A 24,771-nucleotide genomic window follows, 5' to 3' on the forward strand; every position below is an offset into this window, starting at 1 on the left:
AGACAGTAGTTAATTTTGTTAATGCATCGTTTATCGATAGTTAGACGAAATAAATGAATTTCTTATCTTTCTCTACGTTATCCACGCCGTCAAGTTAATCAATATTTGTTCCACAGCAGTTTGTTAACGAGATTAAAAAATAGCTTCGTATTTCTGGAAAGGGGACATGTATAGGTCATGATTAAAGTTACAATACATAAGCAAGCTCCGTCATTTCGCCTTTCCTCCCATCCAGAGTATCATGTCGAAACAACGAGATGGAAGAAGCTCGACTGGATGAGGCAGCCTCTCCAGACCGAGTAAATCGCTCTCGGCAAGTCAATTTAAAGTTACTGTGCATTTTAATCTATCATGTCAAGGGAGGATGAGACGCAACTATGAATCGTCTATGTCAAGCAACTCGATCAAAGACGACACGTCACACGGCGAACTCGATCGCGTGCCCGCCTTGTCACCGGTAGGTGTTAAGGGACACTCGTTCGAGAAAACGATGGGGGGAGGTTTCGGTTCGTCACGGGGTTGACTTTTAGCTCTTCTATCTCTTTCTCCGGGCCTCTTTATGCCCTCTTTTCATTGTACCCTGCTCTCAGCCCATTCTATTTTGTCCCACGATCGGGTATGCAGGCATCGTCGAAACTTTTCCAATCGGGTAGAAACTTTGTTCCGGTAATTAAAGCCACATGAATACTCGATGGGCTTATCCACGACGGTTACTCAGTAGACAGAGAATAACAAGCGAGCGTGCAAAAGAGAGAGAAGAACGAGTGAAAAATATAGAGTTAGCTAATCACATTCGCGCGGCGCATCTCTAGACCCACTTGGGAAGTGAACAAAGTGTGACGCAGTAGAGCCACTGCGGACTGGTATAGTTATCGTTGCAGCCACAACTACCATAGGACGCTTCAGAGCCGCGAGCCTACGTCGAAGTTCGACTTCCTGTGAGAAACGATGAGAACGCGTGATAGGGATCGACGTGCGTAAATATAGCTCTTACCTATTATTGGTGTAAAAGTTTTTTTCTTGCATATCTTGACACAGAATGAAGAGAATCCCTTCTTCTCATGTTTTTTGCTGCAATAACCGCGTGCTTACCGTTGTTTATCTTTAATCATAATTTCAATCCTCAAATAGAGCTTTCCCGATGTTTATCCATAAATATCGTAACAATACTCAGAGTGAATATTAAGACCTAAATCGCTGGGTGCTCCACATCGACGATCTTTATATGTATATAGAATGTTATGGCTCGGTTCAACTTGCCAGGAGTTATGGACTCTCAACGAGATGAAGTTTGGTTATGGTTACTGTACGTAAGGATTCAGCATCAACATAACTGGAAGGGAGAACCAACTAGGTACTTGCGTCTATATATTCATTATATATATCTATACTTGTCGTGACGAGTGAGCGAGAAGCGTGTAACGGCCTCTTCCGCGCCTTGAGTCTAATGAAGAGATGTCTAGGGAGCTGTTCCCTCTAATCTAACTGTACGGAAGCTGCGCCTCACGCCTGCAGTAACCACGATATAACGTACCATTGAAGTAGCGCGGCTATATGCACCACTACTGTTTTCCCGGTGATACAATGATACAAAGCTGTTGCGCGTATTATCCTGCTGGCAATGAGAGAACCAAGCATGTTTCGCACTCGCCATCAACCCCTCTAACATTATAAATAATAGGGACTACTTTTGCTCATGGGCAAACAAACTGAAAAAATTAATTTTATTTCTTATGGAAAACTGGCACGGAGCAATCAGGAAAGAAAAGTAATCCCAGAGCCCAGACAGTCACTAAACGCAGAGCGCTCCGCAGTGAGACGGGGTATCTTGACTTTTGAAAGTTGCATTTTATTCTCGCATATTATTTAGTATTATTTTGAGAGGTGGCTCATTGCGGGTGATTTTAATTTCTTGAAACTTGAAGTTTATGAGATGAACTAGTGATTTTATAAATTGTTGTAAAACTGAATAACGACATGATCCCTTTTCTACAGTCATTATTCTTACGTATTCCTTCTATCATTGTCAAGAAATTTAAAGACGAGGCAACCAATGCGAAGATTCAACCAACGAAGCACGTAATTCGTAACACAGGACTCTATCCATTTTCGATATAGTATCCCAAGGACTACGTGGAGATACATGTCATTGAATAACATGCAAATTCGATAGTCCGTAAAAGGAACCACCTTTAAGCCTCAAAGCCGGAGGATCCTAGACGTCGGAGAGAAGATGTTGCATTCAGAATGTCTGGAGCGAAGCAATAGCTACCACAGTCAGCTGCTGGAGAAATTGGAGCTTGGAATTTCGTTGCTGAAGGCTACGATAGCTGCCCATAATGTGCACGGTTAAGATACGCGGAGTCGTGATTATTAGTTTAAATGTAGAACACAGTGCTCTCGCCTGTAATGCTCCGATCGTTTAGGTATTCATTGATAATAACACGAATATTCAGTAATATCGTTATTACAGGCTGCTCCATGCGATCCATGATCTCTTCAACATCCGCTTAGATTCATTGTTCTCCAATACCGTATTAATTTTTCTTTTTTTTTTCATTCATATCGAAGGAAAGCTATCAGAAACTTGAACTATCTGGAATTCCGAAGCAGACTTTAAACCATTGATTGGAAGACATTCAGCTTGGCTGCATGATTAGTCGAAGAGGGGGTGAGATGTTGCAGGGTGGTTGTCGAGCTATGAAGGAGCTGGCAAGAGATATAGAGAGCAAATGGACGGCCACAGAGAGACGGGAACTGGTACCGCGCATGTGTTCTACCCGGTCAATAATTAAATTCCGGAGACGCCTCATATCTTATCGGTTCTCTGGTAACGGAGAAGCGCTCATATCTATACACATATATTGCTTGTAGTCCAATACGTCGGAAAGGATGCTTTGCGTCGAGCTCACGTGACAGATTATATGCTAGCAATATCTATAGGAAATTGCGCGTGCCTTCAGAACCTATAATACCCATCGACCTTTCATCGCCGGAGGGTAGAAGAGCTCGCCGAACAACGGACCAAGCCCAGCATATTCGATTTCGCCTTGTCTGAGAGTCGCGCTCGTTGCTCCATTGATTGAATACGATCGGATGAAACGCACGCGACAATGCGATTCGACGGATTTCTAAAAGACCACAAATCACGTGACTTTGTAAAATCACCAGAAATCTACGAAAGTAACGGGGAAAAATTCTTGGCATGAAACTGAGATGACAACGGATTGGCATTGAAATTATAGCATGCTAATAATTCGGAAAAATTTTGTTGCGCCAGTTGAAATAAGAAATTCCGACACAAGGTATTGATACGATTGTATTGACATTACAATCGATATATTACAACGGCTCGGAATCCAATATCTCGGAACGTGATAAAAATTCTATGAGTATTGATATTCCAAGTAGAAACTATTCTCATAAAGCATCGATAGCGTGTGGTGAATTGTTTTCCGTGAAAAGTTTTTGTCATTTCCTGAGCGTGGATTCCGGTTGCAATTATTTATACCTCATGGAGAACAATGAAGATGTGTCTCATTGAATCCGAATCCATAACGATATATTGGGTGCATCCAATATTTTCACTGCTTTATGACGTCTGGGACTGGTTGCCCGCTCTATTTTCTCTTTTTTTCAATGAATCTGTATGGGCTTTGGTGTCTATGAACGAGACAAAATCATTGCGGTGGCTCGAGGGCGAACAGAATCTCGGTTTTATGACCAGACTGTTCAATCACCGAGGAAAAAAAAATCACCTTATTTAATATGTATGTGTTGTTGCCTGGCGGTGATAAATGGATAATAAGAATCATACAATGATTGAAAACACAATATGCATATTGCTGTGACTGCATGGGATACAGAACAATCCTGAGGCTTTGTTCGAGCCAGGATGTGTAGTTCATCGTCGCCATCAATATTCAATATTGTAAGCATGCCAGACGAAGTGGGAAGTACGGTTTTCATTTGCATACGGTTTTGTAGATGATTCTGTAGGATTAGTGGAAGGCAGAGATTTACAAACGATATTCCGAATTCCTTGGGATTGAGCTGCTACCACGTAGCTTATAAAGTATAATACACATCAATGTATGACCCAACAAGTGAGATTTTCCGTAATGGATCACACAGAATATGTAATGTAAAAAAATCAGGGCTGTTCCTCGTTTCTTACTCCACGAACGTTTTTTTTCATAATTTTTTCCTTGTGAAATTTATCTTGAGTCGATCAAGTACTCTTAATCTATTACCATTGTCAATTGCATTTTATGAAGCACCGATGATAGTCTAAATATGCAGGTACACAAAAATAGATTCTTTGTACGTAACTGCTGAAAATTTACATGGTAGAATAGGCTGAGCATCGACAGTGGTGAGCAGGATCCTCTTGTTTTTTTTTTTTTTTTTTTTTTTTTAATGCCGAGCTGTATCATTTGAAAACAGTAAGGCAGGAATGATACAAACGGAAAGTATTACATCAAAGACTAAAACGTCAGTGAACAAGAGTGAACATGTTCTTTGTAGTAACGCTTTGAATCCTCCAAAACTCCCTTTCATGCTTCATGTATCTCCGTTTCGCTCTTAGTGAGACTCAATTCCACTGGTGTATCTCTGCCTTTACCATATCCAGTTCGCTCTTAATGGCAGTTGGATGCTAGCATTGCTCCTTTTGTATGAAATAACATCAACAAAAAATACCCTATATCGCTGTGAACAACAAAACATTATTGTAGATATCGGTCCAATGTCATTATCGGCTGGCGAAGTTTTGTTAAACTATCAATTTTGTGTATAGAACTTGTGTAAAACGTACTAGTTCACAATTGACAACAAATTGAGACGTTGAGGGTTTTTCCCGAAATATCGATGCAAATTTATGTATAAAATTACGAACAGTGTGGATGGAAGTGATGATCATTTTTTCTTACCGGATTTAAGGGCTTATCATGTGGTAACGAGCTTCATGAACCTTCCTGACGAAAAGAAATGAACTCGCAATGGAATAATCCCGTAGGTAATGGTTGTTATCGTTCTCCCAGCCCCAAATACCTTCACTAATGAACCGACCACAGCAAATTTAATATTTAGAAAATGGATATTTTCTGTTCAGTGTTCATTTTGGAAGTAATGAAAGGTGGTACACTTTTTTCTCTCTCTTTTTCTTCTTATATATTCGTCAAACTTGCAGGCTAGCATACTTGATTACCATTTCACCAGTTTATTCATTCACACACGAAAGAGCTACATAAGAGATGCGAGTCGTATTATTATGGTCCGTTGTTACAGAACAGCCGAGCAGGTGGTACTGGATACTGGAGAGATCTTTTGACAGCGGTCCAGCAGTGTGGTTGCATCATATATAGCCTTGCCAAAAGACGGAGATAATGTAGGAAACACCAGCCTCATTTTCGAAGGTAACATTTCGACTATTATAATACCAAGAAATAACGTTCAGCCCTGGGGATAACACCTGCCGCGGCGTTGCACTACTCCACGAATCGGCTGTTGCTTATTTGCTCTTCTTGTTCCACCTCTTCCATTCTCTTATTCCATTCTCTTTTCAAGTCACGCGAAAATCATCCTTAGTTTCATTATATATAACTTCTCCGACGGAGACTGCAAGCAATTTCTCTTTTCTCCTCGCGGAGGCAGAGTATCGACGGGTTATTATGTCCCAATGAATCGTCTCCGAAAGAACCGAAATGAATATCAGAAAGGTAAAGGATCACGGTGGCGAGGATATCGCTAGTTTTTTAATCAAAAAAATCCAAGTGCAGCTTCATTATTTATGAGAAAGAAACGTTCGTTCGTAGCTTTTTTATAAGTGTTTTCTACTCTGCGGTCCGGATCTTCATTATCCGCTGTGTATTAACCTCAACGTATGGTTTATACGAACTCACCCAGGATGACATTGTCTTGGAAAATTGGCAGAGCTGGTGGTGAAATTACAGAGGACGTTGTGTGCACCGTGGTCAGCTTGATTCCTCAAAAGGTTTGTGGGGATACGGGCTTGTACACTGGGGACTTTGGGATATGAAGAAGGAGAGTTTTATCCAACCTTTTTTCATCGTTCTTCTGATCCTTCTTTCTCTTTTCTTTTCTCCTGTTTTTGGGTGGACATCATTCTCACCCGTGATTATGTCTGTGCGGTTCGTCAAACGTGGATAACCGACGAAAGCCCCATGTAATTCAATATCTGCAACATTGAGCTTCTCCAAATGTTATTTTACCGTGATTCACATAACTGATCGTTTTGGAATTTTCTAGAATTTTGTTTTTTATTTTTATCCCATTGTTACTTCAAAACTATTTATAGTGTGGATTGATTTAGAATTCTCCAGAATGTTCCATTAATTCCCTTTTTTCTCTTCATTCAGGGAACTTTGAACTATTGTTTCAGTTCAAGATCGTAGATAAACTTGGCAAAATGTCTTTATGTCAGACAATCGATCTGTATTCAATTATATAGCCGTCAGAGCTGTTTTGAATAATACTGTGGATCGTTGTTTCTCTTGTTAATTACTCATTCGGAGCATATTATAAGAGGCATAAATAATAAGCAGAACAGTGATCCAACTTTATATGCATGATTATGAATAGAAAATAGAACTATAAACCCCCGTTTATTTAAAGAAAGTTTCACTTTTCAACATTTCATATTTGTTTTTTTTTTAAATTCTTTTTTATTAAAAAAAAAAAACAAAATATAATCGATAAAAAGAAAGATGAGAAAGCTATCGAGAGTTTTCTGAAGAAGGTTCAATCCAATAATGAAATGATATACTGAAAATAAAGTAACGGGAAAAAAATGGAATAAGAGCGTGGTCTAATATAATTATACAATTGGAATGAGAAAACGCTGAATGAAGAAATTCTGCAACATACAATGCTATCAATATATGGAAATTATTGGGCAGTAATATTCAGCTACAAAACCACACTAATTCCAGATTAGACTCGGAACAGAATGTCTATTCAGTATGCTCAATTCAGTGGTGCGTTCCTGCAATACTTCGGAAATACCTTTACAAAATTGGTTTGAGAATAAGATTTGTTTGGTGGTAAAATTAAAAAGTGACAAATCAATGGAATTCATTTGAAATTTATGAAACAGGATTTACATCAAAGACTTTTTATAGTAATGAAACCATAAAAAATGCAATTATATTGAGACTGGAAAATATCGAACATGGAAGAATATGAAAAGAAGCGAAAGGGTTAAAAAAAACATTGAATAGTATCGTATTACACGTCTGCCGATAAAATCTACCACGGGATGTTCGTTGCGGTAAAAGCTGACTGAAAACTTGGGCGTCGTATTCCTTTTAGCTGGAAGCCATTATGGAATCCGTTGTGACGACGTGCTTGCCTCCATCTTTCGTGCATTTTTTGATTTTCTTTTTTTTGTCTTTGGTGAGGAGATCGGGAGCAGTGACAGCATTTTTATTCATCCTCATGTCGATTATTGAGATGAGCTCTTTTTATATTCGTCTCGTTTTCGCGGTTACGATCATTATTCGGACTCTTAGTCGTGACTTCAATCTGCAGTGTGGCTTTTTTGTGGGGATTTTTCTTTTTTCTTTATCTGCTCGAGACCATCACCGGCACGACAGCATATCTTTTTATTGCTCAATCCTCTTTCGCTCTGGTGGTCGGTTTTTTCCTTTTACTAGCTCTCACGAAGACTCGTTTATTTCATTCTTCCTTCAATATTTCCAGGCAGATGACTCGGGGTCCCTCTTATTTCCGTGGCCAGGTTCTCTTTTGGCGGAGATTCAATTTTGTTTTCCGCAATATTCTATGGCCAGCAATCGAATGAATGCGATTGACGATAAACATAGAAATGCAATTCAAACTTTTAAACGAGACAACACCTGCCGAAGATGCCTCGAGAGATTTTGATGTGCTTGAGAAAAAAACTATCGATTCACCCAAACCTTTCGAATACCTGTGAAGCATCTTTTTTTTCCGTTCCTTATTCCTGCTCGAACTGGTTTCCGTTAATTCCAAATTGTTCTTTCAAAGGGCATGGATAAACTGTGCTGCTCGTACGTTGTGCAAGTACGTCCGATTGCAGAAAAACCGCAATCGAAAGCAGGCACGCGATTAAAGACAAATCCAACTGCAATTAAATATTCCATTTAATCGAGTTCGTTACACGAAGCAAATGAATGTCACGGTTTCAGTGTCGTTACCAGCTTTCATGCTCTTTTACTTGAATCCTTGAAACAGCTAAAATAATTTAGAAACGGTGGATAAAAGAAGCGAGCTGATTTCGTTCCTTGTCAATGAAAAATGAGTTTTCCATTACTCTTGTAATTGAGAATAAAATTATAGTTCGGTCATTGTTAAGTTGGAATGTAAGCGGAACCTTTTTCAATTCAAGTGAACGTGAATATTTTCTTTTTACGTTATATTTACTTCGAAATATGTTTGTTGTTCGATGACTTCTCAGAGTTCTGCGCGTCATTCAACATATGGTCGAAGCGAATCGAAGGGTCGTAGCAAACACAGCCGTATCTATTAGACCCCTCGCAAATGTCCAATCACATTGTCGTGCGCATGAAATCCACACAAACGCTCGCATACGTCTCTGTCGAGAAACAACAAAAGGCTCTAAAGGTACGAGGCTTATCAGGTGTAACATAAACGACGTGAGCCACGCACGCGCCCCTGTCTTCCATCCCTCTGATCCACCCCTCACTCTCCCCCTGTCTTTACATTCGCAATGGCATTGCCTGGCTCGTATAAACGCAGTGACCATAACGAGCCCGTGTTATAATGGATTTTAGTGTCCTTAACAATGATGAAGGCTTTCCATTGGAACGCAGCCATAACTAAACCTTGGAGCAATTTTCGTTATATAAAGAAGGCAGCGTTTGGCCGGCTAGTCGATCGCTCATGACAATGCCATCGTTTTAGTACGATTCCTCGGTTATGCATCGTTTCTTGCCATAGATCGTCCAGCTGTTCTCCCAGCACTTGGGATAAAAGAAGTAAAATCTTTGTGATGGATGAGTGGATGAAATTTTTCCGATCTCTCGTTCACCAGTACGGCTGCAGATCAAATTACGTCCAAATTTCTTTGAATAAAAAAAAAAAAAAATGGAGATAAACGTACATTTATGCCCTTCGGACAGTTACCTGTAAAATCATGGAAATCAATGGTTGTAAGACTTTTAATTCTAGAGAGAAAATGTTGTCAAATAAATGCAGAAGTTGCCAAGCACATTGGAATACGAACAAAAAATATTAGGTACGAAAAAAGAAAAATTGGACGCAAAAAATTACAATCACGAAAAATACGAAGACGAAATATTACAAGAACAAATTGAGATAAAAAAAATTAGGATTACAAAAAATTTCAAAACAAATGGAAATCGGACCATTGTACGGGTCGAATTCATGAGTATAAGATTCAGGTAAATTAGGTAATGTGAGCTACAGAAATAACTCACCTTTCTAATTCTAAAAATGACAACGATACGAATTCATGAATATACACGATTTTTTCGGTTCTTTCTACGTTTTCTTCATTAATAATTAATCAATAAGGAAGTTTGTGGTAATCCCCCACAAACATCGCGAAATCGATTTTTTTTCACTGATTAAAAAATGAAATCCGAAATTCGAGTTAAAAACACCATTAATACAGTAATTATGTAGTACATCGAAATATCAGACAAACGAAAAATATATATATATGCAGATTAGGGTGCTTCAAAAAAAATCGATATTTTTTTTTTTCGTGGGCCGAAGAGGGGTGTTAGTATATGTAAAAAAAATGACTGACTCAAATTTTCAGATCTTTTGAAAAATATATAACGGTTCCTCAAACGACTTTTGTATTTTTTTTCCTGTTTTGGGGACAAACGTCATGAAAAAAATCATAAATCGTTATGCAAACATAAAATGCACTTCTCCCTTGAATACATGAAACTTTACCTTTGTGTTGAAAAAAAAAATCGTACTAGTGCACTTGTACTTGTTACATTGTAGACCGTGAAGCAATATAAACAGAGCTACTGTGACCACGACAAGGACGAAGCTCAACAGCTACATGAGCTAGGGGCTTCGCAAAAAACATGGGAAAAATATGCTTCATATTTAGCGCAGAGAAAAATTATTTCCGAGCTAAATATTCAAAAAACATATAACATAATTTTGCAATGAATTTGCGTAGTATACTGGAATACACATGTTCAGCGCATTATTCCAATGTATTTTATGCTCACAATATTTCACTTATTCAACAAAGAAAATGCATTTTATGTTTGCATAACGTTTCATGACTTTTTAAGACTTTTTCCATGACGATTTTCCTCAAAATAGGAAAAAACATAGAAAAATCGTTTGTGGGACCGCTAAATATTTTTTGTTTAATCTCAAAGTTTGGGAAAGTCACTTTTTTATATGTACTAACATCCCTCTTCGGCCCACGAAAAAAAAAAAAATCGATTTTTTTTTAAGCACCCTAAAAAACATATAACATAATTTTGTAATGAAATTGTGTAGTATACTGATGTTCAGCGCATTATTCCAATGTATTTTATGTTTACAATATTTCACTTATTCAACAAAGAAAGTGCATTTTATGTTTACATAACGTTTCATGACTTTTTAAGACTTTTTCCATGATGATTTTCCTCAAAATAGGAAAAAACATAGAAAAGTCGTTTGAGGGACCGCTAAATATTTTCTTTTTTATCTCAAATTTTGGGAAAGTCACTTTTTTTACATGTACTAACATCCCTCTTCGGCCCACGAAAAAAAAAAAAATCGATTTTTTTTGAAGCACTCTAATGCAGATATACAGTCATGTACCACGAGCACATATAGGCATGTATATTCTGTATGAAGCCAGATATCTCTAGCGTCACTGAAACAAATGAACATCAAAAATGTTGTGTGCAAAAAAAATTGACAATTGTTCGATGAAATTAAAAATATATATATTTAATTTCTTTTGAATTCGTTAAGCTATAAAGTTGTAAGAGGTCGCGATCGAAAGACAAAAAAAATAAAAATATGTGAACTTGCAATATTTTATAAAGTGATGTAATTATTTTTTTTTATTAAGGAAGTTGAAGCCGTACAGTCATTTTTTTTTATCCAAAAGTTATGACCTGTACCTCTCAAAAGTTAGGCCAGTTTACAAATTGGCAATGTTGCATACACTTTAAAGAAGAGTTGGGAAAAAAACGAAAAACTGATGAAAACTCAGTCGAAAACACGGACGGTGACGATCCTAGCCTCAAAAAACTGTACGGGAAAAGATTATTATTATTATTATCTCAACAAATCTCCTAATAAATGTGAAAAAATTGACATTATTCAGCAAGCCTTGCTCATATTGCCCAAAAAATTTCATATTTTTAGCATCATTTTTAACGGAGATATCACTGAATGTGTCTTGACTTCCATAAGGTTACATGTTATTTGACCTAAATTGTTATTGATTTTTCTCAGCAACGACGCTCCTAAACTATCTGAAAATTTAACTGATTTTTTTTTACACTTTACTTTATGAGATGTAATCGATTTAAAAGCGATAAAATTATTTTCATTCTAATGCCTCAACTTCCTTAAAAAAAAATCTTCAAGACAATTGGAAACGCAATGGCTCCTGTAAATAGTCTCTGGCAGCAAACCCACTTTTATTAGTGTACTTGTCTCTGAGTCGCTACCCCGATTCTAGATTCATGTAGTTGCTGAAGTAATATTGGATCTACGATCGGAGACTCCCTAAAATATTTTTTCCAGCTTAGTTTTAGCCTCATTTTTAGCGTCATTTTATTAAAACTCAAGTATTTTGACATGGAGGAGTAATTTTTTTTAACCGAATAACAAAGAGTTGAGTAACGGATTTCTATAATACAAATTTACTTGAGAAAGCCAGTATGGAATTTTTGATCTCAGAAAACTTTGATTACATCGACATACTTTTTGATGGTGGACGTTATTCGAAAAATCAACGAATTGATTTTTCGTAATTCAATATTTCAATGTTTGAGGGAGGAAAAGCAACACTTTTCCCTCGCGAATTAACCCATATTCAATACTGCATATTTAGTAAATACCAATTGAAATGCAAACAGTTACACAGTAACGTTTTTCACCGATAATCTGACCGGAATGATTCTAGAAATTAAATTTGAATAAAGGACAGAACGGCCTATAAAGTTTATGGGCAATGAATAAATGCCCAGACACATTTATCGCACTTGGCTGAGAAGTATACACACGATTATAGATGAATTAACAATACCGAAACAGTACCTATCGAATATCCGATTTCGGATACGAATAGACCATAACTTGCATAAATATCTATCATAGTCTTATGTACCTATAAATGCCAATCTTGATTCACGGTCGTTGAGCTTGCAATCGGATATACTTGTTTTCCTCTGTTTGTTTTAAGATATAGGGGTAAAATAGCGGACGCGAAAATGAATATAGGATAGGAAGAGAAAAGAGGAAGCACAAACAATCGACGCTTATCGACCAGAGGCGAGCAAGCGGATAAAATGTTTATCGACGTTCATCCGTCGTTTTTCGTTTTCTCCAGTTTACGTGCCATGTAGCAAGTTCTCTGAGAGTTTCATTTGTCTATATTTTACCATGTATTTCATTGAGCGATTGGTTGGCACAAGGATTCCCCCCGGCTCCGAATGAGCGCGACTTTATCTACTTTCGATCAATATTTATGCCACGAAATAGCCCAATCACCGAATCATTGACCATATCTGACCTACCCTACGACATCAAACTCTGAGCTGCATCCAAAGTTTCACGATTTTATGCGCATGGTCAATCCTGCAAAGTGATTCCATTCATATCCCTTCTGTTATCGTGATAAAGAAATTTACGATCGATATACGCGCAAACGATAACGATCAAGCGAGTTTTATTCCCCTATAAAAGAAGGCGTTTCGCGAACGCACTTTCCATAGATTCACTATGATTTCGAATGAAATAAACGTTGAAAAAATCTTTTTAGTGCTATCATTCAAAAAAGCCTTAGGTTATCGAGGGTTTGAACTATTTTCTGCTCCGCAGATAAACGCAGATAAATTCACAACGATTACAACATGAAAAAAGGGAGTGGGGTTAAAATTCTGAACTTAGAACGACCAGAGAGTTCAACATTCCGAGTTTTTACAATGAAAAATCACAAGTTTCGCAAAGATTACGTCAGCGAAATGCTACCTCATTTACTGTAAACGATGTAAAAAGGTGCAAGCAACGATAAAAAGAAGTTACAAATATACGATTTTACATACAATGTAATCTTCAGAAATAGTATAAAATAGACAAAAACTCTCTTCGATCGACCAGTACTACGATTTACAGAACTCCGAATATGTAGTATTTGACATATCATGAAATTCCGAAATTTTTATTAAAGAAAATCAGATATATCAGAAAGTTTAAATATAATAAAGGCTTGTCGGGTTCACGAAAGCTTTCAACTCCGAAATTCATATTTTTGATCGTCTTATTTTCCGAAAACTGCTATTCAGACTGCTCAAGATTCTGAGAAAGAGTACTCAGAACGTTAAAAATTCCGCAAACTCACACGTAACGCAGATAGCAAGTAGGTCTAATGCATTTATTAGATGGCAGCACCACTGGAGTTTCAATCGTCCGAGAAAAATCTTTCGGACTTTTGATCCATCGAAGTTTCGGATTTTCCGAGTTCTAATCATCTTGACCTTTTGTTTGTGAATTGTTATGCCAGTAGTATTTGGATTTCACTTACATCCGTTCTATTTGATAAGAATTAGTTTAGGAAGCGTTCTCACGCTTCTGTATAATCTGTCTCAGCAAAAGTGACCGTGGGAGATCGACCGTACTACGCTCGATCACCGCGCGTTACTCTCTCGGAGTGATACTATTTAGTGCTAAGGTAGATTTTTTATAAGCAAGCGAATTTAGTCTTAAACACTCCTTCGACTTGGTACGATCTCGAGAGACGTAACCGACAAGAGCCGAAGTTCAGAACGAAAAACTTGCGAATGTTTTATGAATCAGTGAAGAACAGTAATAAATTTAAGTTTTAATATAAAAAAAAAAAACAATCGAGTGAATTTTTATTCCGAAGAAAAACCCGTGGCATAACAGAATATAAAATGCATGAATGTTTATCTATTAAATGGTCGTTTGATATTCTTATTTTCGAAACATTCAACTATACGAAGTTCAGCCCCTTAATTCAGGAACCGAACTTTCTAGCCGAACAATTTTTCGAAATTTTGGATTTTCTGGTTGCAGGAAGTTGATACTTTTTTTTGTCTTATGTTTTTATGTAGACATTTTATTAGTTGGTTTTATGATTTTTATCATTTTATTCCTGAGTGTATTTTCAATTTAGGCTCAATAGTAAATCTGTTAACAAAATTTCGGTATTACAAATTTTCGGAATTATACCGAGTACCGGCGAGCAATTTCGGAATTTCAAGCTTTCTGGGTATTCCAAATTCGCAATTTTAACCGCCTCCCGAAAATAGATTGATCGGTCTGAAGCATCCACTGAACTCGCAACGAGTGTTTTTTTTTTATTCAATATTATCTGTGCCCGATGACTCGTTTTAGTCTACGTGCGTTACAAAGGCAAAAACATGAATATTCCGAGTACTGCGTTTACATGTGTATTTTAGCTGAAATTACATGTAGAGACAAAAGTGACGTTGCGCCCCTCACTTCCTAGTTGTTAGTCCGACGTCTGAACCCACGAAGGTAACATGTGAATGTAATGGCAAGCGAATTGAGGTGGATTGTAAGTGGAAAAGGGAATGGGTTTCGTTGGAAATGATGCACGCGTACAAACGTGGAGTGTCACGTCGAAATGGTTTGTAGTATTTCACGTCGGATCGCAACGGCGTAACAGACGGCTAACTCTCCTTCTCTCTCTCTCTCTCTCTCTCTCTCTCTCTCTCTCTCTCTCTCTCTCTCTCTCTCTCTCTCTCTCATGGGCATCAGGTATAGGTTAGCTGGTAGGCATATTAATGGGAGTCGCACGACGATGTCGTCGACGACGACGGTAGAAACGCTGACACCCACTACGTTAAGAAACCCATTAGATACCGTCGGACACCGGAGGCCACCGACACCATTTCCCTTTCCCCTTCTTCTCCTTCGCTCTACGTTTTGCCGGACTATAAGGTTGAAAGAGCATTGTTCCCAGCAACACTGAAATATTACCTCTCCTTAATATAGCTACATCAACTTGAAACAACGAAACCATGCCATCGAAAGGACCCGCAAGGTTAGCGCGATCGGATTTGCAGCTCGTCGCGAACACAAAGCATTCATTTCTGTCGGCTTCCGTTCGATTCGTCTTGCGTCCTTTTTGCCTCGAGAATTCAAGGCCAACAGAGGTCACCAGAAGGATCAATGGCAAAGGAAGACGAGCGGATTTTTAGAGCGGATGAGAGAAACTCGTACGTTCTCCTTAATTTTCATTATATAATTATAATTGTCAATCGATCCAGTTGAAGTATAACTATTTTATGGAAGAATCGATGATCGATACAGTTCGTTTGTAGATTATGTACGAAAAGTGACAATAAAGAATTCATCTATTCCGGATTCGTTTTGGATCCTTTTTTTCAAGTGTACTAACAATGAAATTCCACCATAATCAGTTTTAAAGAAAATTGTCGAGATATTAGTAATTCCGAAAAGTAATATTAAATACAAGAAAAACATTGATCGCTTGTAGCCGCCGGGAGGAAATTTCATTTCAAGGGAGTACCAACGACAGTGGAAGGAAGATCCGATGACCAACGAGTTTATATCGCTTATCCCATACACGTGCAATTCCACGTGAAGTATTTGCGCGAATCCTGGACGGTATATTATATATAACGACCAACATCCCTTTCGTTTTTAGCCCCTTGCTAACCCCTTCGTCTCTTTCTCTCTCTCTCTCTTTCTCGTCTTTTCTCAAAATCTCTCGCAGTCTCTCTCTCTCTCTCTTTTGCCCGCTGTCTCTGTCTCTTTCTGTTGATCGATACGCCTTACACGTCGTTTTCAGAGTATTAAAGCATTGAAATTCACTCCCTGGAGCCATACCTCTGAAGAAATAGTATGGTAGTTGCGTCTATAAAGTACACGTAACTTGCTTCGAACCTACTATATTATGCTCTCTATCTTTTTCTCTCGCTCTTATCCTACCTACACCATGACTGGATAGGGCAGTCAGTCGTGGGGTATGCTCTACCGCAGGAAAAGATTTAAATCTTAATTTTGATAAAGTATGCTTTAAAACTGATATGCGAACGTCTACAATATTGTCGAATTCTGCATTTTATTAACCCGGATTAATTTATGACGATTTTGGCAAATTATTCGAGGAATAGGAGGATCTATTAGTAAGAATCACCAATGTGTGCACGTGCTACTTAAGTCTTTCTGGCTCCAAGGGACCGAAACGTCCCTAAACCCTCGATTTTAATCCACTAATTAACGGGACTCGAGATCGGGTGAATGGATCGACTTTAGCAACGAAGACCGAAGTCAGAAAAATTCACAAAAATTCAGATTTGTTATTCCGAGAGAATCCCGTTATTCCGAGAGAACGGCTTGATGAAATTAAAACGCCTCGCGAAAACTATTTCTTTCAATACTAGGCGCGAGTCGTTACCGCGTCTCCTGATCCAAACTTTTCATATATGAATCAATAAATAACGAAAGTGTCCCTCGGGCTCAAAATGTCTTTTCCCCCATGAAATGACTGTTCAACGATTTATTAATCGTTGAAACGATTCAAGTTTCAACGATTAACAAAAGAATACGGAAATGCGGTCGAAGGGTGGCAGCACAGTTTTACAAACGCGCGATCCCGTATGGAGGTTGCTAGAGGGAATAAAGCCCGCGAAATTCTCGGAGCAAAAGTTCGTCGGGCGCCAGCGCATGGTTTTCCTCAATTCTCTACATATATATTTATAATATAGATACATACATATGCACGAAAAGGTTGAAATGGTATGAGGAGGGCATGCGCGACGTTCGGCGTCTAGAACAAATACGATCCTCGTCGCACCTCTGACAACCCTTGCATCTCGCACTCCCTCGCGTTTTATCCAATGCAACGGTAGACCGCGCGGCAATCCTCCACGTTCGCACTTAACCGTCGACTATCCGAGTGGGAGCTTCGAGCTTACGGTCGCAAAAAGCTCGTCCTGCCTCGTCTCGTTGTTGTCGTTAAAAGTAAACGTCGTTCTCCGAAACACGAACAAAAAAACGTGACCATAAAAAGCAGTAATGCTAATTGATTTAATAAGCGTTCAGTACCTTCCATACGCGTTCGTGTCGTTGTTCATGGATTCCGTATCGCCTTGATGGCTATCGCCACTAAAATCAAAGTTGGCTCGTGAAGTAAGCGAAGGGAAGAGAAATTTAATGAAGAAGGATTTAATGCATTGAAGATTCACCTTGGATGATTTTTTTCAAATATTCCACGATTATTATTTTCGGTCCTAGTATTATTGGCATATCGTATCACAAAGCAATCACATTCTCTCATATCTCCTCGTGTGCATATCCGCAAATGTGATAGTGAACTTTTACTAATCAACGCATCTTTGCTTATCCATGGGACGAAAACATGACAATTTTCCTGATTTGATCTCGGGTAGACGTATCAATTGTTACAAAATTATATATCATTATTTTACAAAGTGGTGTATGGAGTAGCAGCGATCTAATATACACGTCTCAATATTGCACGTGGCATTCGAGCATTTCGAGTTCTATCTCTGTATTTTCTCTATCGCATAATTGTTCTGAACGACGCGTTACTACCATTGTTTCGGGTTCAATGGTCCAAGCAATTGATGATCCAATTACCGACGAATTGGCAGAGCAGTTACATTCGAAATTAGTTTATTGATTTATTCGATTGGAATACGACAGGGAGCTGTAGAAGTTTGATTTTGCGGCACGATGATTTGTGAGTTTTTTTAATCGCACTGCCGAAGAAGAGTTTCATTGCAGATAACGAGTGGATTTATTTATCGTACACATTCAAAATCGCGTGGTTTTTGAAACATTGAAAGAGATAGAACGAGAGACTTCGAAGGAACTCCAAACAGACTCTGTAAAAAGAGCGGACAAAAGCTAAAGGAATAATGAGCAAGTGAAAGGAAGAAAGTGCTTCGAGTTGTGAGAATCGTGCTACCCAAAGACATTAAGAAAGTGTGGAAAACTCGATTGGGATGAAGCTAAAGTTGGCTAAAGTTGGAGGAAATGTGAGAATAACACCGGATCTTTAGAACTTGACTTTGTTTCTTATTTCAATCTTGCACATGGCTTTTACGTGTTCAAACTTGGTGAATCAATTTTCCATGGTAAAACTTCTTTCTTTCCGTAAAGAAATTTGGGTTAATATATTACTTATATTTTTGTAGAATACACAACACACACTCTACCGATAAGAATACAGACATATATTTTTTCGTGCATTCATAATCAGGGGCGGTATCGTCGAGTGGAGAAAAACATTCTGATCGATTTTACGAAGCCATAAAAAAGTTTGTTCGAACGTCTTTCGAGAAAGGAAAAAACGTTTTTAGTCAAATTTCAACTGGTCTGTGAAATTCGCTGCGAATACTAAGGTGTTCACAGATCAAATGCTCATTGAGCCAAAAGTCAAGAAGACACTTCCTGATTAATATGCTGGGGAAGATTCTAATCGGACCTGCCATGTGGAAATTATTGAGAACTGTTTGTTTCCTGGAAATCATCCTCGGTAAGTTATTGATGCATGCGTCTTTTCATCCTATTCTTGTACAACGACGGTACACGAGGGATACTCTGATCTGAAAACTAGATCGTACAGCAGTTAGTGTAATGTGTAAAAAATCAGTGAATCGGCCGAGTCGAGTGTATAGAAAGATTTTTTTCTGTCTTTCAGGGTTCGTAACTAACATTTTTTTCCTTTTCAAAGAGCACAAAAAGTGCATCATTCGATCTCATCCAAAAGTGTAAATATTTGTGACGAGAAATTCGTGTAATTTGACATGATAGTCTCAAGAAGATCGCCGGCGTTTTTTCGAAGTTGGCAGAAAATAATAGGTTCCTCCATTATTTTAGATCCTCAACAAAAAGCTTTATGCGGTTTAGGTCAATAATTTGTAGAGGTTTTAGTGGTGGAAACAATTGTTTGGCAGCGCATTTCGAAAGATGCATATGCTCGATTAATACACGTATGCGTGCGTCATATATATTCGCAAAGTACGATGCGAAGTCACGAGCTCGCTTAGTAAAAGAATGGTGAAACGTTTCTTGGCAGGCAGGCACGCGTAAAATGCCATTGCGAATAAATGTATGACGATTCTATGGAAAAAACAGTATTTTAGCTGATTACTCGTAAAGTTAAACAAGAAAATAAAGCTGTGCCCGCATATGCAGATATTTTTTAAGTCGTGCGATGCCCTCGTAACTATGTCAATTGTGGCAATATTTACACGATTTTTATACCAACAGTTTTTCACGCGCATACTCATATACAAATGCATCTATGAGTAAACGTATTCTAGCCACATATTTTTGTCATAATTTTAGCGGCGTTAGGATCAATTTAAAAGAGGGAAAAAGACCGTTTCTTTTTTATTTTTCCGTATTTCATGTTGGAGTCGTTTGCTTCTCCCACTTCCGCGATCGAGAATAAATTCTGCGTCGAATGAAAAATAAAAGTAAAATAGAAAAGAGGGGAGACTTTTTTTAGTCAGCAGTGAATTAAATTGCGGCTGGTCGTGGCGGTACAGCGTGGTGTGCTGCTGGCGAGATGAAAAAAAATGTGCGTCGAAACGTTCCTCTCGGCGTAAGGGAGATGAGGGCGTGAGGAAGGGATAAAAACAAAAAAAAATCGACCTCCTGTTGCACACCCCCGAGAACGCTCGAACGTCCTGTAATTTATCGGTGGATTTTTGTTTTAAGCTTTATGAAGTTTTATATTTCAGCCGGCTTGTACCAGACGATTTTTTTAAATTGCGTATTTCAACCGGCGCGTTTTAGTCGCCGAGCAAATTGCTAATAATTATTGGCGAATGCCGTGGATTCTTGTTTCCTCCTAAATTCAAACGTGAGCATGCATTCTGAGTCGTCACCACTATATTTATTATTTTATGTAAACAAAACATTGTATTTTTATTAATATTCCCACTAGCGTCAGAAATTCATCTTCGAAAACCATTTCTTCAATTTTTCAAAAATTTTATATCAATTAATGTAAATTGAGGAATCATTCTGAACGAGGTTTTTGGAAAATTTGTTCCAAACATACATTGTACCTTGCGCTATGTTTCATTTATACCGACTCTCATGACTCTCGTTAATCGACCATTCTATGACGAATAAACGTTGGAATGTGCTTTTGGAATGTTCGCTATGTGTACCAAGGATTACTAAAGTCATAAGTACTTACAGAACCCGTGTGAATGATTTCTCACGAATAAAGCGATCGTCAGACTGACCTCAGACGCTCGTTAGTAGTCCTCTACGGGATACAATATCCCAACGAGAAACTGTTGGGAGCAGAGACGTTGATCTATTTAAATAACGAAATAGACATCGGAAGAGCGAATCGGAGTTGGGCACTAGGATAATAGTCTTCTTGGTAAGATTCAACAGGTTGTGTGAGGTGCATTGTTCGGCTCTAATTGAATTTGCTTAGCTCGCCACATTGCATGTTCTGTCTCCCCCACTCTTAAAGCACTTGGTAAACCGCTCGCCTGCCACATGACCTGACCGTGTCGATTACATATGGATTACCCGGTTAATGGAAATTATTGCCATGGCAACATTTACCCCTCTCCTAGTCCATGACAATTCTACATAGTGCTGGACAGACAGGTGAAGCGAGAGGAAGAGAAAGAGAGAGGAAGAGGATGAAGGGCATACTAGACCGATGCGTAATTGGTTCCATGCTGAAATCTTCGGAGAGTCTTTCTCCGCGCAAATATTGAAACTGCAGAGATTTCGCAATAGACTTTATTACCAATTTGATAATATAAAGTCTGGGCGATCTCTGGGCGATTCGAGGACGCTGTGGAATTCCCGTTTAAATCAATGAAGCACCATCAGGCGGCTGTTGAGTATTTGAGAAATTCCAATTCTAATAGCTATTCTAAACCATAAATTCCTCTAATGTGGATGCAGCCACTAAAGCGAAGGTTAACGTTGAAAAAAACATCATTTGTGATACCAGCAGATATTGATCCAACGCGTCTCTTTTCTGCGTCCTTGCGGGGAAGGAGCAAACAACGTTGACTCATGTGACTCATTTTTTAAGATTTTTTTCCCTTGCATATTTACATGAGTTTAAAAGAAGTCGATGGAAAGAGAAACATTTTTTTTTCAAACCCCAAACAAACATTGATTCAATGTCCGCTATTTCTCGACGTAGTGACTTAAAACTATTTCTACGTTTTCTATACTCGATTCTTCCTGTTATCTAAATTGATGCCCGACCCTGCAACTTTGGTATAATACTTCACGGAGCTGTTGAAAAAGCAAAATTGTTTTTGGAATATGAAAAATATGAAAAACGACCACAGTGAGAACCGCGAGAACAGAAAACATCATGTATGATCGACGTCTAATCATCACGTTTTCGAAAGACAACGAAAAATGGATCGGAAAAATAAAACGTTTTCCGTAAACGGGCGAAGCTCGTTTGTACTAAAGTGGATTCGAATTTTTTTATCTCTTATATTGCGACAAACTTTCGTACGAGCTGATCGTGCTCGGTTCCAACGGTATAGATGTCCATGTATCGTTAGCCCTTGTAAGAAGCATTGTTATATTCCGAGAAACACGAGGAAAGAGAAAACAACAAGAAAAAAAACGGAAAAAATCCAATAACGGAAAGCGTCGGAGTGCGTAATTCAATTGTGATAGAGACGCCGAGATGACAAAGAGTGCGAGAAAAAGTGGAGACTTCACTGGCCTCTTATTTCTGGTACTCAGACACAACGAGACGTAAATGTCGATTGGATTTTTTGGTGTGCCATGAGCAGACATTTTGAAGGCCCGTTTTCGTACGTAGTTGTCTATCCATTTGTCATCGTGATATCGCCAATAGCGAGTACACGAAAAGTTTGTCTCAGAACCCGGGTCTCGAAATGGAGGGTTTATAAAAACAAAATTTTCGAATAATCGACTCCAGAGTGAAAACTTCACTCGTTTTAAGTGTTATTACCTTTGTTGAAAATTCGGTACTGAAATTTGACACGTTGGAAGGAGGATTAATATTTTAAACGGGCGAATAATCGTTCAGTAAAATTGTCATGTATATTTGTGTTTATAGGCGGTACATATATAAAAGTATACTTCTCGCTTTTGGTGATAAATTTATAAGTAGCCAGGCAGTTCATCGGTGGTTAAAAGGAAAGAAAGAAAGTGAGGAGCGAGAAAAAAGACGCATTCCTAGTAAGGCGCACTTCAAGCTTTACATACTAATTGCCGTGACCCGATAAACTTTCGAGAGTGCACTCGAGAGGTGCGCATAGGAAAAAACGGGGGAGGAAAAAAGAAGGTAAAAATAAGTAACCTCGTTTCCGGAAGGGAGTTGGGGATTGTGAGCAGCAGACGAGGAGGCGGTCTCGCAGTGGTGATTTTTTGTCGAGAAAATAGACGAGAGAGGGAGCTACTTGGATATGGGATATAGAAGGCAGAGAGAAGATCGAGAGTGGAATTAAGCTCGGTAGAAAATGAGGCGAGGCGGAGGAGAAGCAGGAAGGTAAAAGGCGAGGAAAACCCAACGAAAGGGGAGAATGCAGCCTCGTGCATTCGTATGCCTTTCCGGGAAGGACAGTGTGTCTCCGAAAGCGGCCAGAAGAAAAAGAGAGGTCAGGATAAACTCAAGGAGGAAAAGAGAAATTCACTAGGTTAGGGAGAATGAAAAAGGAGTGAACGGTCCTTGGAGTATTAAAGCGATTTAAGAGATCGAGTCTTGCTGCCCACCGGCAACTTTAAACCCGTTGGGTAAATGGCTGTAGGAATTGGCCCTTGAACGATAAGTATATACGAGCTTTAATTCCGGTTACTCAAATTATTACACCCTCGCCGGTTTGATTTGCAAATCTGTTCAATTGATTTTTTCACTCTATCTGGACAAGTAATGTATTAACTTTTCTCAGTTACTCTGTAGTAAGAATAATTAAATTTTCACTTTACATCGTATAAATGGATGTTCTTTTATGTGCGTGTGCTATGTAAGAAAAAAGTAAATTGATCGATAAATTCTTGTAATGTTGCATTACTTCGTATGTCGTTCAATGAAACCACTTTCAAATACGTATCAATTGTTTACATTGCTCCCATAATAGTTCAATAAAAACCTTGATAAAATACTTGAATGAGCGCTATTAATAAACTAGTCAAATTGCTTGTGGGCCAACCCTATAAGTAAATGAATATGATAATTATTACTGTTGTCAATTATACCAAATTAAAATAAAATCAAACCTTTAATTACTACGTATAACGTCACTCATCATCAACATCATCTCCGTTACCGAGTCTTCGTGGTATTATATGTACTGCACTGTCATCGACAATGCCCTGTGTGATTTCATTAACCTCTGTAATTCAATTGGTCGTCGTAACCGTCCTCCGTCTAACAGCATGAAACCTTCACGTCCCTCGTCTACCCTGCTTCGCTCACTCTTCCTTTCTCTCTTGGTTTCTCCTTCTTTCCGGCTGCTCCTTGCGGTCGAGACTTCATCCCCACGTTGAAAAGATTAAGCTTCGAGCTGTCCATGAACAAAAAATTGAAGAGAAAAAACCTCGGAGTTCCGCGAAGTGCACTCCTCTCTTTGAAAAGCCTCTCGATCACCATTTTCAAGCGCAGAAATTTGATAAAAATGCTTCTTCAGTACTTACATTATTCCATTCTTTCTGCTCCCTCGACTATTCAATAGGCGAACATTCTTTTGTCCGTAGCCAAGACGTTTAGTAGATTTGATGAGTTTTTTTTAAAAAGATTACGTTTTTTGATTACTTTTATTGAATTTCCACTGTTTCCTTTTCCACAACTGTTTGCTCCTACTGTGGAGATGATTCTACTTCGTCTCCAGCTCGGTGTATCCGAGAATACAGGTCCATTCGTTGATGGGAAAAAAACATTTTTTCTTTTCATTTTTCCGCGCTGTTAGCTTTTCATTTGATTTCATATAACGCTGCATCGACCTCTGTAATTACATTTAAAAATCTGACGTATAATGGAACGTTGCATGCTCACACAGAATAATTCAAACATTTTGCAGTTCTGCTTTATCGAGGAGTAATATATTCCCAAACATTTGGCTGTCCATACTTGAAGCGTGAAATATTGAAATCTCTCATAAATGTGTTTAATTTTCAGAAAAACGACCATTCTGATGATCGACTCGTAATCGTTTTGTGATTTATTTGCGAGAATTGTGAAAATAGCGAACGCAGCTTTCACGAAAAATTCCAATGAAATTTTTCGATTACACATCGAGCGCTTTTTTTACGTTACATAAATTCCCATGTATACGACAGCCTTGGAAATGAGAGAATAAATTTCAAACTGATTAATTTTTAATTAACTCACCATGATGGTTGTAATCGTAGTCGAGAAAAATTACCAAATACATTTATGTCCGACTTGACAATTCTTGAAGAGACACGGAGATTACCAAAAATATATCACGACGTTTGCATTATTCAATATTTTTTCGTTTCAAGTGTTTCGCTATCCTTCATTCTTCACTTTGCTCCATTTTATAACTA

At 38.3% G+C, this 24,771-nt stretch overlaps 1 protein-coding gene across 1 annotated transcript in view; it reads left to right on the forward strand.

Moving 5' to 3' along the window:
* Positions 1-18,586: 18,586 nt before the first annotated feature.
* Positions 18,587-24,771, forward strand: part of ed (echinoid) — a 288,562-nt gene continuing 282,377 nt past the window's right edge. The window contains exon 1 of the mRNA XM_043410992.1: positions 18,587-18,760. Within this exon, the coding sequence (XP_043266927.1) occupies positions 18,685-18,760 (76 nt within the window). The 5' untranslated portion in view covers positions 18,587-18,684. The remainder of the gene's footprint in view (positions 18,761-24,771) is intronic.

This window comes from Venturia canescens, chromosome 2 (assembly GCF_019457755.1).
Source record: "Venturia canescens isolate UGA chromosome 2, ASM1945775v1, whole genome shotgun sequence".
In the NCBI taxonomy this organism is placed as follows: Eukaryota; Metazoa; Arthropoda; class Insecta; order Hymenoptera; family Ichneumonidae; genus Venturia; species Venturia canescens.